The sequence below is a fragment of the Stegodyphus dumicola genome, chromosome 3, assembly GCF_044657685.1.
Source record: "Stegodyphus dumicola isolate Sdum_Otavi_A_Nest chromosome 3, ASM4465768v1".
Lineage (NCBI taxonomy): Eukaryota > Metazoa > Arthropoda > Arachnida > Araneae > Eresidae > Stegodyphus > Stegodyphus dumicola.
In genome coordinates, this window is record NC_140770.1 from 165664045 (window position 1) to 165676954 (window position 12910).

General features: G+C 32.8%; 1 protein-coding gene across 1 annotated transcript; it reads left to right on the forward strand.

Moving 5' to 3' along the window:
* Nucleotides 1-742: 742 nt before the first annotated feature.
* On the forward strand, nt 743-1652 carry LOC118182430 (maleylacetoacetate isomerase-like). The gene has a single exon (XM_035351771.2). The coding sequence runs from the start codon at nt 820-822 to the stop codon at nt 1465-1467; it is 648 nt and encodes a 215-aa protein (XP_035207662.1). The 5' UTR covers nt 743-819; the 3' UTR covers nt 1468-1652.
* The last annotated feature ends 11258 nt before the right edge of the window (nt 1653-12910 follow it).

Below are 12910 nucleotides of genomic sequence, written 5' to 3' on the forward strand. Positions count from 1 at the left end.
ACACAAACCAGAAATAAATTTATTGCATAAGAACGAGTCTAGTGAAGAATATAAGGAAACAAAATTATGCGCAATTCCGTTCTTAACAAAAGGACATCCTTGAAGAAAGGTATGTATATTTTAAAAGCACGAAATAAATCTACACTTTTACATGCAATTTAGTAATTTTGTTTAGGAACTTGCTTGATTGAAGAACTTATAAATACTGATTAACGAAAAACAAAAAGATAATTTTCCAAATTGTTGTGACTCCTTATTATGTATAACTAACACTCAAAGAGTGCTAATTGAAATAATATTAACTTACGATTAAAATTTCTTCCGAAATCTAAATTCAGGACGAACTACCATAGTTTAAAATTTTTTAATTTTAGAAAAAACAAATCCTATAAAAAAACATTCTAACTTAAAGCTGGCTTTTTACACTTGAGGCAAAGCCTTTCCTATATATTTACAAAAAAAGAATTATGCTAATAAAAACAGAGTGCAGTTCAAATCCATTTTATTCAATTGTATTTCTAAGGTTCATTATCCTCAAGTAGATAGATAAATTAGCTTGTAATAAGAAAAAATAATTAATTCCCCATAACGTCAATAGAGGAGGAAAATAAAATTCTGAACTGCTAAAGCTCAAAAATCGTATCAGATAGCAACTGTAACGATCTTTACACTTCTCCCCCCCTCTACATTTCCTTCTCTGAGAAGCAGATAGAATTCGACCTTGAACTCTTCTAGTCTGGCCGGCGATATTAACGCAGTCGTTCACACAAGCGCCTCGCGTCGAATATTAAGCTGTCGATCTGAGCTGAACTCTGCAAAATGGCGCAAAGTAGACCAATTCTTTACTCTTATTTTCGAAGTTCGTGTTCGTGGCGCGTGAGAATAGCGTTACATTTGAAAGGAATTGATTACGAATATAAAGCCGTAAATTTATTGAAAGATGAACATCACAACGAAGATTTTTTAAAATTGAATCCTGTTGCTGAAGTTCCTGTTCTGTATCATGAAGGTAAAGCCATCAGCCAGTCTGTTGCTATTATGGAATATCTGGAAGAAGTTGTACCAAACCATACCCTCCTGCCAAAAGATCCAGCTGTCAGAGCTGCAGTCCGTGCCGTTGTGAACACAATAGTTGCTGGAATACAACCGCTGCAAAACAGGAAAGTACTTGTGCACCTCGGTGATGCCACTAAAGCAAATTCTTGGGCCAAGCATTGGGTGGAACAGGGATTCAAGGCTGTGGAAAGAATCCTACAGTCTACGCATGGACAGTATTGTTTTGGTGATGTCATTACAATGGCAGACGTGTGTCTTGTTCCTCAAGTTTACAATGCAAACAGATTCAATGTGGATATGTCTCAGTTTCCTTTGATCAGTGAAATTTCGTCTAGGTTGAGTGACTTAAAAGAATTCAAAGATACCCATCCAACCAGACAACCAGATTGCCCCGAGGAATTCAGAATCTAGATTTTGCTATCTAAGCCAGTTTGCATGTTGAAATAAGAACTGAAATACTGTGTCTTGATGCCACATAATTTTGCTAAAATTCAACGAATTTTCTTATTTTTCTAATTAATAAATGTCATTACGATATAGTATTATTAAATGTAAAGAATTTTAAGGTCAGTAAAGGCAGTGGATTTGTTACAGTGCATACTTTTATAATGTGTTTCAATTGTTCGATTCATAATGAATAATCAATTTTTAATGCAATATTTGGGACTTTAAAAAGGAAAGGAAATATTTACGATGAGCAGTTAAAACGTAATGTGGAGGATAATATAGGTAAGTAAGTTAGAGTCAAACTGTGTTGGAGGGAGGGGGGAGTTGATTAAGGATTCAACTGGAAATTTTTTTCCTTTCATTTTAACTTAAGTGTTAAATATCCTACATAATTTTGATGTATTTCATGTGTATAAACATAAGCATTTTTATTACCTAAAATGAATTTCAGCATTTTTTTCTGTTCTATGCAGAGCGTTAAAAATAATTTTAATCATTTTACAATGTGTTCATTTTATTTTCAATATTTGATTTTCATTCATACGTTTAATAATCTGGCCCGTCAGTATTTTATTTTGTTTGGAGTCAGCAAATGATGCCGTTTTGTTCTAACAGAAAAGCTTTTTACAATGAGATTTGGTGCACCCTCTTATCATATTTGAATATTTTTATAACAGTATGCGGTATACATCTGAAAATATATATATATATTTCTATTAATATAACACATGATATATATGAATAATTACATGTATTATATTAATAGGAAAGACAGTTGTTTTCTTTTGATGCTTAATGAAAAGTATTTTTTAATTGAAGAAATGAAATCGGTAAAACCCGACCAGCAAAACCTTTTAATTCAGTAAAGTATCTCCAATCTATTAAACTGTACACAGGAAGTCGAATGAAACAGGATGTTCTAACTGTAGACCAAGTGATCTTTAACTGGCTTCTCGCTTATCGCCCTCACGGTAATTTTACCCGACTCGCAAATGCATTTTAATAATGCATTTGTTTCAAATAACGATGATGCAAAAATTTAAAGATTTTATTTATTTCAATTCTGGATTTACATTATTTTCATCACGATTAAAAACTTACATTACTTACCCGTAAAATAATATATAAATTGAGCTGATTAATTTATTGTGTAATAAAACTCTTATTCAAAGATACAAATTTTTATCCCAAAAGGGATGTTAGTTCCCGAATGGGATTAATCTCGAAACGGCATTTTGCGTTGAAACGTTTAATGCATTGTATCCCTTTTCAAATTGTTGCCACCAAATATTATAGATCTGTATTTAAAGAAATTAAATAATGATAATCTGTATGAATGAATATATATGTATATTTCTCGCACTGTGAAAAAATAATGCTGCCTAGAACCATCCAATTTCGAATAACATAGTCCTCCACCAGAACATGGCTACCTGGGAGCCCGAATTTTGTATTTCGAATTTGTTTTGTTATCTGTTTCATATTCTGTAAAACTAATGAATTTTTAATTAACAAACTCAACGATTTCAAAGCGAGCAGTTTCAATACGTTTTTATCTCCAGCGCACAAGACTGTCTATCGGAAATTCTAAAGATATGCTGCTTTTTTTAATGTTTTGTGATTTTGCTGTTCGATCAAATTTTATGTGGTGTAAGCGCCTAGAATGTGATATTTAATAAATAAACACAAGGAACGTTAATAATAAAAAGACAAAAAAAAAAAAAAAATTGTAAAGCAGTCTTAGTTTAAAAAGAAATATGATGAAGTGGGAAAAGATTGGGGGGGCAAGAGTATGTATGTATGGCAAAACGTAAAGCTGCATCAGGAATTGCTATGATGCTTTTAAAATTTTTGTAATTTTGCTGTTGATCTGTAAATGGTGTAAAGTGAGAAAAAAATTATGCCTTATAATAAAGCTAAAAAAATATTAAAAAAAAGTGTGGTATTGTTGGAGTGAGTGTGACAGCAGATCGGTAAGAGTGCGTGTTCAACGAGAGCGTAAAAAACTTTACCGATTCGGATGACCGTTTTTTATTATTATTATTTATTTATATAAATTTATATTATTTATTAATATAATATTTGTATTAATTTATTATTACTATTTATTTATATTAATTTTTATCCGTACTTGTCAAAAAACAAGTAAGTTCCGATGTGTGAATAGCTTTTTTTTCCAGTCGAAAATTTGTAAAAAAGAACGTGATTAATCGATGAGCATCTGCAACTCGTGAAGAAGATAATTTCCACCAATTTCTCTCCGAGGCTTCAAATTTTACCAGAATCGAAAGGTCATCGATTGCCAGGCTGTAGTAAGACAGAAAAAAGTTTATTTCCTTATAAACATAAGTATATTTATATGTCAAAGGAAATTTTAATAAGAGAGAGTCTTAAGTTGGCATTATTTATTGTCAAATTTTATCGTAGTTGGAAAATTCTCTCTTAAAGTTAAAAAAGTTATGTATTTATTTTTTAATTATTAAATAATTAATTGAGCATGTTAAAATTATTTGAAGTAAATGTCAGTCAGAATATTGAATATTCAGTTGTCATTGTTGAATCGGAAGCTGTTAATATTGAAATGTAACCGAGAAAAATGTGTTACATATACCAACCTTAAGAACAAAAACTACAGGTAAAAAATATAAATTTGAATATATTTTTCCTTTGCGATTATATTATTGATTATGTACGTTTTGATGACATTTAATAAGCAAAATTAAATTAAAAAAAATATTTATTATTTTAGTACAGAAGGTTCTTTTTGTTAAAAAAAAAAAAAAATTCTGAACTGCTATTAGATGGTGCATTTGGCTCACATGCAGTTTGAATTTTAAACTCAGTCTTACAACGAATGAGTCAAGATCTTCCTTTCTTATATTTAAGTTCAGTTCAAAATTTGAAGCTAGTGATTTTACTTAAAGGAACTATTAGGTTTAACCTATCGTAATGATTTATCATTCGTTATTCTGTACGTCTGAACTTTATATAAATATAAAATAATAATATTAAGTTGAAAAATATGTAAATTAAGTAATTGCTAACGGCTCCAATGCATTATTTTTAGAAATTTTCAGCTCTGCGCCCAGGCTGATTGCCGCATAATAGGCCTTCAGATTTTAATGACTCAACAAAATATTCTGTAACTGTAGAACTGATCTAAAAATCCCAGTATTTAAAAACAATTAGTATATATTGCTGATAATGCAAATTTAAAACACTGTTGAAAAATTAATTTTAAAAATTAAATTTCTATTATATGTGTAAAAAGCTGCACTGATCAGTAAAGTTGTTAGCGATGCTAGTTGCCGTATCGTAACCGGTTCGAATTCCGGTGAAGGCTTGGGATACTTATAAGTATGTAGTGTCCGGACGATATGGGGGAGGGGCATTTAAAATATTGGCTAGACAAAAGTCCTTGCGAGAGTTTTCATTGTAGAAAAAGAGGGATGTGAAGACTATCGGATCCGACCCCTTGGTGTCTTTATAAAAACTGGGGGCTGGGGAAATTCCATGTTCCCTTTCTTATGAGTGTAATTCCGTCTTCTTCCTGTGGTGCATCCTGGGTGATGTCTCGATGATGATATGGTTAGGATACCAATGGGTTTTGTCTATTCCTGAGGAAGATATTAATTTGAAAATTATAATTAAGTGTCCAGATGTGATTAGCTATTAAAATGTGTTTATTTATTCTTTTCAAAAATACAATTCGCCTTCCGTGACGTATCAAATCACATTGACATGATAGGTTAGAATTCCACAATAATTAAAATCAAAAATGAGATTTTAAGAATCGAATAATGAATTTTACTGATAGGGAAGCAAATTACTTAAAAGTTGAACTTACGGAGAATATGAACATTTTTGTATCTGTAGAAAGATTTGAATAATTTTCTGGTAAATATAGACAAATTTTATGAAAAGGTTTTTGTCTTAATGTGCGTGTTTTTAGCTAAACAGTGCTGTTGGCTAAACATGATGGACTCTAACATGAGACATATGATTGAGATTTCCTGTGTCTGCCATCCTGCTGAAATTATATACGATGTTATTTGACCTGTTCTGTAGCGTAGCTGAATGATGTACTGCTGTACCAGTGGCTATGAATTTGAAAATCTTATGGCAAAGCACACTACGGCTATCTGCTTAAGAGGAGGGATGATTTCGTGGAGAACGTTGAAAGGAAAACTGGCCCCTGTACACGTTACACATGGGGCAAAACTACGAAAACACTCAAGCAGCCAGCCCATTCGCGGGATTCAAGCCCTGGTCCGAACTACCAGTGTTCAGCGACTCCTGGCGGGCTAGGTCGCTGGTGGGCTATTGAAGAAAGAATAAATGAGACGAATAAAATATATGAGAAATTTTATCATTTTGGGTGGGGGGAGAAAATATGTATTAAATACATCTAAGATGATTTTCCTAGATTAAAATTAACACGTGGTTTGAACTATAAATACATATCTAACATCGTTTTGCTGTGGAAAAGAGGATGCGGAATAACGCTATCGGAAGTAATCAGAATTCAGAATTTTCTTAAGCCCACTGAGTAGTAGAAAGTTTCGCTGTTTTTCGTAAATCTTAAGCATCTTTTCATTATTACTTGCTTGCAAAACAGACATGCTCAAATGTTTTCTGTTATTCAAGTAAACCGAAGTTGTCTAGTTAAATTATTCACAACGTTCCTGAGCTTGATATATATATTCCTTTTTCTGTCGATAAATGTCGCAATTGCTCAGGTAAAATATCTTCATCCGATTTTCTTCACGTTATTTTGTTCCCAAGGTTTTGTTCCAAAGCAATGATTCTCAACCACTGTGCCGTGGCATTTTAGTATGCTGCGAAATATTTTTAGGTTGCTAGTAAATTTTACGAATGCATAGAATGAAAGTTGTTTTGTAATTTAAATCAAATTTAGATACGATTGTCCGATAATATTGCAAAAAACCTTTAAGCGTGTTACTACAATTTTCCACATCATCTTTGTGTGAATTCGGATTTTTGGCTTTGACTAATAAAAACGAAAAAAAAAAAGATCCAGATTTAGAGTAGATATCATTTTTACGCCCAAATATAAATAAAATTGTTTTAAAAAAAGGATAACTCCTGCATTTTAATGAAGCAACTGGAGATATTTCTGTTTTTGTGTGCTTTTTCATTTTGTTTTTTATTCCTTTTCCGCTCAACAGATGGCAGCGTCTGCTCTTTTCTTGGAAGATCTGAAGAAACTCGGAGGTTTTCGTGCATGTTTGAAGTGCGTCCTAAAATGATCCTGACGTTTCTGTTTTCCACCACTTACATAAAAAATTTTGTATGCATTAAATTGAAACTATAAAAATGTAATTTTTTTCTGAAGTGTACGTTTGCTTCGTGTTTTTCTAGCAGTATATCATTTTTTCAAAAAAATATAACACTGAACTTAAAAAATTAATATATTCTCCATGGAGCAGAAAAAACTGTATTAAGAGGAAGTGAGATGACATTTACTATTTTATAAAATTAAAATTTTTTTGTCGTATATCATTTTTTTTAATATTTTGTTACTTCCGGATTAACACAACCACCTTAGTGCAAATTGGCAATTTTTTTTAGATGAAAGGGTAAAAGTTACTTACCGACGGTAAGTTGGTGGGTTTTGCGCCTCTTACGAAGATTCACGAACTATATCGATATTTACCTTAATTTGGTAAATATTATCAAAATATGAAAAGGAAAACTTACTTTAGCAATTTAAAATACAAATTTGAAATATTAAATAAGGATTATGTGTGATACATTAAAAAATAAAGTACTCTTCAAAGCTTTCTGTAATTTTTTGCGCTGTTGTTTTCCCGAAGTATACAGCGATTAGTTTCTGCATAGAAAAATCTTAGAGAACTGCGGAGACTGGGCTTCCTGCAATCAGAGGCAGCGACGATAATCGAGAAAACACAGTTACTTGTTGTTCCCTTTAGAAAAACTGTAAATTTCTTATTATTGCAGGAATTTTACCGTAGTTTATTTCATTGATGGCGAATTCCACAAGTCATATTTTAAAACTAAGTTTTTGTTTTATAATGAACTAAATTTCGCAAACATGATTGGTACTTGTACATTTGCCAATATATTACCAAAATTAAAACCCTTGATTGTGATTTTTGCTTTCTGTGGGCATCCAGCAATCCTGGAAGCTGTACCGGATTCTTCTAGAAAGATAAGAATTTTACTGATTTTTCTTCTCTTAGTATTTCGGGGGGGGGGGCGAGTAAAGGAAGAGTCGCTTCTGTTTTGCTTATATTTTTATTCCAACTTCAGACCAATTACAGCAAGGGCATATCTGCATTGTTTAATTTTTGGAAGGGGTTAATTCACTCTCTGCTAAAGTCCTCGGGACTTGCTCGTCTCGATATAATTTTTACTGTATTTTACATCATGCGTTTATTAGATTTTCGAAACATAAACCAGAAGCAGTCCATTGTTTTAGATATGTGCTACTCTGCCAAAAAATCACGAATGTCATATCTTACGCAATGAAACTATACATAACGAAATATATGTAACAGAATGTTGTGACTTGTCTCACTTCTCACAACAACTTCTCTCAATTCTATCTCACAATAACATCAGATCGAGTCCATCCATTTTGTCGTTGACAAGAGGGCAGGGTTAGCCCTGTCGCTGGGTGCACTATAAGTGAGAGTACGAACTTGCTCAGCTGTGTTCCAATTTTTAAGATAATCTTCCGGAAATGGATCCGAGGATATTACCACTACTATAAGGCCTTCTTAATGCACCGGGCCCGATGGACCCACGAGCATACAAGCCAATCCATACGAGCATACAAGCCAATCCATTTACATTTCATTTCTGTGAGTATTCGTCGTAGGGGCTTCAACACACTGACTCACCACTCTTTTTTATACGCCAAGCTGAAACCTCATCAAATTGTCCCAAATATTCTAGAGCTCCTATGTCATTTCAACTACGCGAAGTAGAAAAGGGTTCATTACTGCCTCGTAATGCAAGAGAATTTTTAACCAAAAAACATTATTGTGGCTACTACCCATAGCAGTACTTTTCTCCAATATTTTTTTCTTCTAAATACTATTTTTCAACGATAGTGTCTAAATGTCCCTCAACTAAATTTTATGCTATTAAAATTTTAATAGAATGGGTTGGATTGGATTATTCAATTATGACAAAGCACACGAGGGCTATCTGCCTAAAAGGGAGGAATGCCTTCGTGGAGGACTTTCTAAGGGAAACTGGCTCGTATACACGTTACACATGGGGAATACCACGAAAACGCCCATGTAGCCAGCCCGTACGCGAGATTCGAATTTAATATAATGACTATTGATCATTAGAATTTTCGTGTTGTTGCACTCTTACATTTGCATTTTTCCAATCCAAGTATCCATCTGTAAAAGTTGTTCGTTTGATCGAAAAAATCTTGCAAACATAGCAGTATATTGCTTTACTTTTTGGACTGTACACTAACCATCTTCGTTAAAATTTTTCACCATTTGCTTTATTCCGAATAAAAATATTTTTCTTTAATGACCGGGTTAAGTTTTTCCACCTTCTGTTACTGTATTTTTAGCGGTATGTACAAATGAAATATTTGACGGTGGTTAATTTTTAAGCAAATAATATAGCATGTCTGTTCTTAAATTTGAAGGCCACAAAGTAATGTTCAAATTTTCCAAAACTAAAGTATCATTAACGGTGTTACGTACAATATTCTATATTTTGAATTTCTTCTTCATCACTTGCATTTTGGTTTTTATTCGGTATGCCCTTCTATGTTTTTCCTGTCTGTTACTTCAATTTCGGTTTCATTGCTTTTTGCCATTCCTTGCGTGTACTTCCTGTTGCCCAGAATATTCAACTTCTTTTTCTACTATCTTTGCTTCAGACTGGACTTCCGCGTCAATATTATCTTTTTTTTTTTTTAATTTTATTTATTTTTATTTTTTATTAACAACATATTTAAATAGAGCATATTTTTGTTTATATGTTTCTTCCTGCATTTTCTTCTTGTGCTTTCTTTTTTTCGGGCACCGGAAGCGTGACATAATTCTTTTGATATAAAATATCTATGCAATTTATTATATAAAAACTACTTCAACTAACTAATCACTTCTAGAAATTTAATATTACTGGAAGTGGAACGTCTCTTTTTTACTGGAAGTGAATCTTCTCTATTCGGTTTATTTTAAATCGTATCTTTTTGTGTCTCTAGCTTTTGCTGTGTTTAATGTTTTTACTAGACTTCTGCGCGTCATGCAATGCTCACCCAATATCACGTGTCACGCCCCCCTTATAGATCAGCTGATCAACGAAATGTTGTACAGCGGACCATTTATATCAGTGCATCTTAAGAAAAAAGGAAACCTGTAGATTTATATCAAATTTAAATTGAGTATTTGGATAAACTTTTATTTATTTTGTGAAATAAAAGGAAACTTTTATTCTCTTTTTATATTTTTTTTAATGGACGATTTGACCGCCCCCCCCCCAAACCGGGCCCTAGACATGGGGCTTATTTGTCTATGCTATGGTCCGGCTCTGTATACATGAGTCATTAATTACAATTCTCATTTACAGGAGGTATTTACACATTTTTAGAACGATCTAGATAAAGAATCTTTAAAAAAAAGCACGTGTTTTGAAATGAAATCTCTGACAACAGCTATTATTTGAAATGAGAAACATCGCCTGATTCTTTTAAATTTATTCTTCTTTCAAGAATTCTCGCATATAAACGAGCTATGAATTGAAGAAGAAGTTTCTGTGCTTCCTGAAAAGAAATGTTTCTATTCCATAATTCAAAAACGTCGTAAAACGCACGGTATTAAACTTTTTAAGCCCAAAATAAGCAACATTATTAATCGGAAAGGGAAAAACCATCAATCATTACTTCTACACGGAAAGAAGACTCGAACGAATACCCGGAAAAGTAGTTTTATTTGTAATGTTTCTAAAGTTAAATCGTTGGCAGTAAGAGAAAGGTCTGCCGTCGCAGTAATCGATAGCAGTCTTCAAATAACACCTGTAGCAACAAAATAAAATAATAAGCCAAGATTTACAACTTAAAAAACAGGGACGAATAGACGGGCTAGGTCATTCCTTTGTTCGACTCCTCACCGACGCGTGGCTCATGGAGGGGGGGGGAACCGGAAGTAATCTGACGTGTCTCTGTTGCACCTGCTCTGATTTCGCGCCTTTAAAATTGTAGTTTCATTCAGTTGCGAGACGATTTTCTGGAGATCGCATATCCCAAATTAATTTTAATCATACATATTTGTTTTCTAAGAATGCAAATATTTAAAATAATTGTGCATATATATATATATATAGTTTTAGTCAGTTTTCCTTTTAAATTCTATATTTAAAGTATCCTTTATGTAATATGGCTTCTTGTGCTGTAGCAACGTGCCGTAACACTTATAGAAATACGAAAGGAAGAGATATTGTATTTCATGCTTTCCCAAAGGACAATTTGCTTTTGACGAAAGAATGGATACATAAATGTCGAAAACAGGATTCTGTTAATGTGAAAAACGCAAGAATTTACAGCGAACATTTTCTGTGCAGTGATTATGAAGATGACATGAGAAATCGCTTGCTTGGATTGCCGCAAAAGAAACTGTTGAAATGCAATGCTGTGTCGAAAGTAAATTTATCGTGCGCAGTAAACGAAATAACACCAAGAAATCGGAGACATTTGAAAAGAAAACTAATGCAGAGTGCTTTTGAAAGACTACACGAATTAAGCCCAAAGAAAATTTATTTTGAGGCCGAGAACAAAATTGAAGCTGACAATAATAAATCAAATGTGAATGATTTTGAAATAAAACTCACAAGTGACAATGCCCTATGTGACAATATCCCTGAGTGCCCTAAGTGTAAAGATAAACAAGAATGTATTGATAATTTGAAGAACAAAATAATATCCTTAGAAAATTGTAATAAAATATTGAAAAATAGAGAAAAGAAAAATTTTAGAATGTTTGCTCAGCGACAAAGAAGGTGGACGACATCTAGAAAGAAATTTGTATCGGAAATTCAGAAATTAAAATACCAAACAGTGAAATTTAGTAAAAAACAGAACAGATCGGAGAATTTGGAAAAACGTCTAAAGCATATTTTTACAAAGACGCAGATTAACGCATTGCTAGAAAAGAAGGAAAAAATCAGGTGGACTAGTGAAGATATTTCACGTTGCATTGTCATAAGAGCTCTGTCATCTAAAAGCTACGATTTTTGGAAAGAAAAAATGGAAATTCCTTTACCTAGCACTTGCACATTAAAGAGATGGTGCGCTAAATTTTCATGTAGTCCAGGAATTCAGAGTGATGTTCTTGCTGTAATGAAGGAAAGATGCTAATATTTCAATTCTGTAGAAAAAAATATGCGTTCTCAGTTTCGGCGAAATGCACATAGATTCTAAACTCTGCTATGACTCTAAACTGGACCATATTCTCGGTCCTTTTCAAAAAGTGCAGTTTGTTTTAATCAGAGGTCTCATTTCGCAGTGGAAACAACCAATATTTTTTTATTTTAACACTCCAATGAAGAAAGAACTTCTTTTTTCACTCATAAGACATATTCAATCATCTGGAGTAGAAGTGAAAGCAATAGTGTCTGATTTAGAAGGATCTACTACTTTGTGGAAAGAGTTACAGATTTCGATTAATAGTTCTCAGTTTCCAAATCCAGTATTCCAAACGAAAAAAATATGGGTTTTTGCAGATTTAGCTCACTGCCTCAAATTACTGAGAAACCACTTTTTAGATAAAGAATTTGTTTTACAAGATGGAACTGTTTTAAATGTTGATATTATTAAAGAGGTTTTAAATAAAGATTCAGGAGAAATTAAATTGTGTCACAAACTAAAACCAAATTATTTAACGGTCAAGGGAAACGAGAGACAAAAAGTCGCTCCAGCGAAAACATTATTTTCAAGAACTACAGCAAAAGGTATATTCCACCTCACAGGAAATAAGAAAAGCATCCGACTTCTTTGAGTTAATCGACAATTTTTTCGATATTATGAATAGTACCAAAACATACCCTCCTTCAGATAAAATACTTAAAGCAGCATTTGGATTAAATGCACATCATGAAAAACAAATTCAAGTTTTGGAATTAATGAAGAAAGTCATTGGTGGGTTAAGAGTTCAGGGAAAAGCCAACTTACTGCCTTTCCAAAAAGGAATAATAATTTCAATAAATTCTCTTTTTGGCCTACACCAGGATTTGAAATCATCGTATGATGCTAAATATATTTTAACCTCTAGATTAACTCAGGATGCACTTGAAAGTCTCTTTAGTCAGATTCGAGGGCTTGGTAGGTTTAATGACCATCCATCACCTAGTGAAGTTATACGCCCCTTAAAGCAATTAATACTCGCTAATAAGC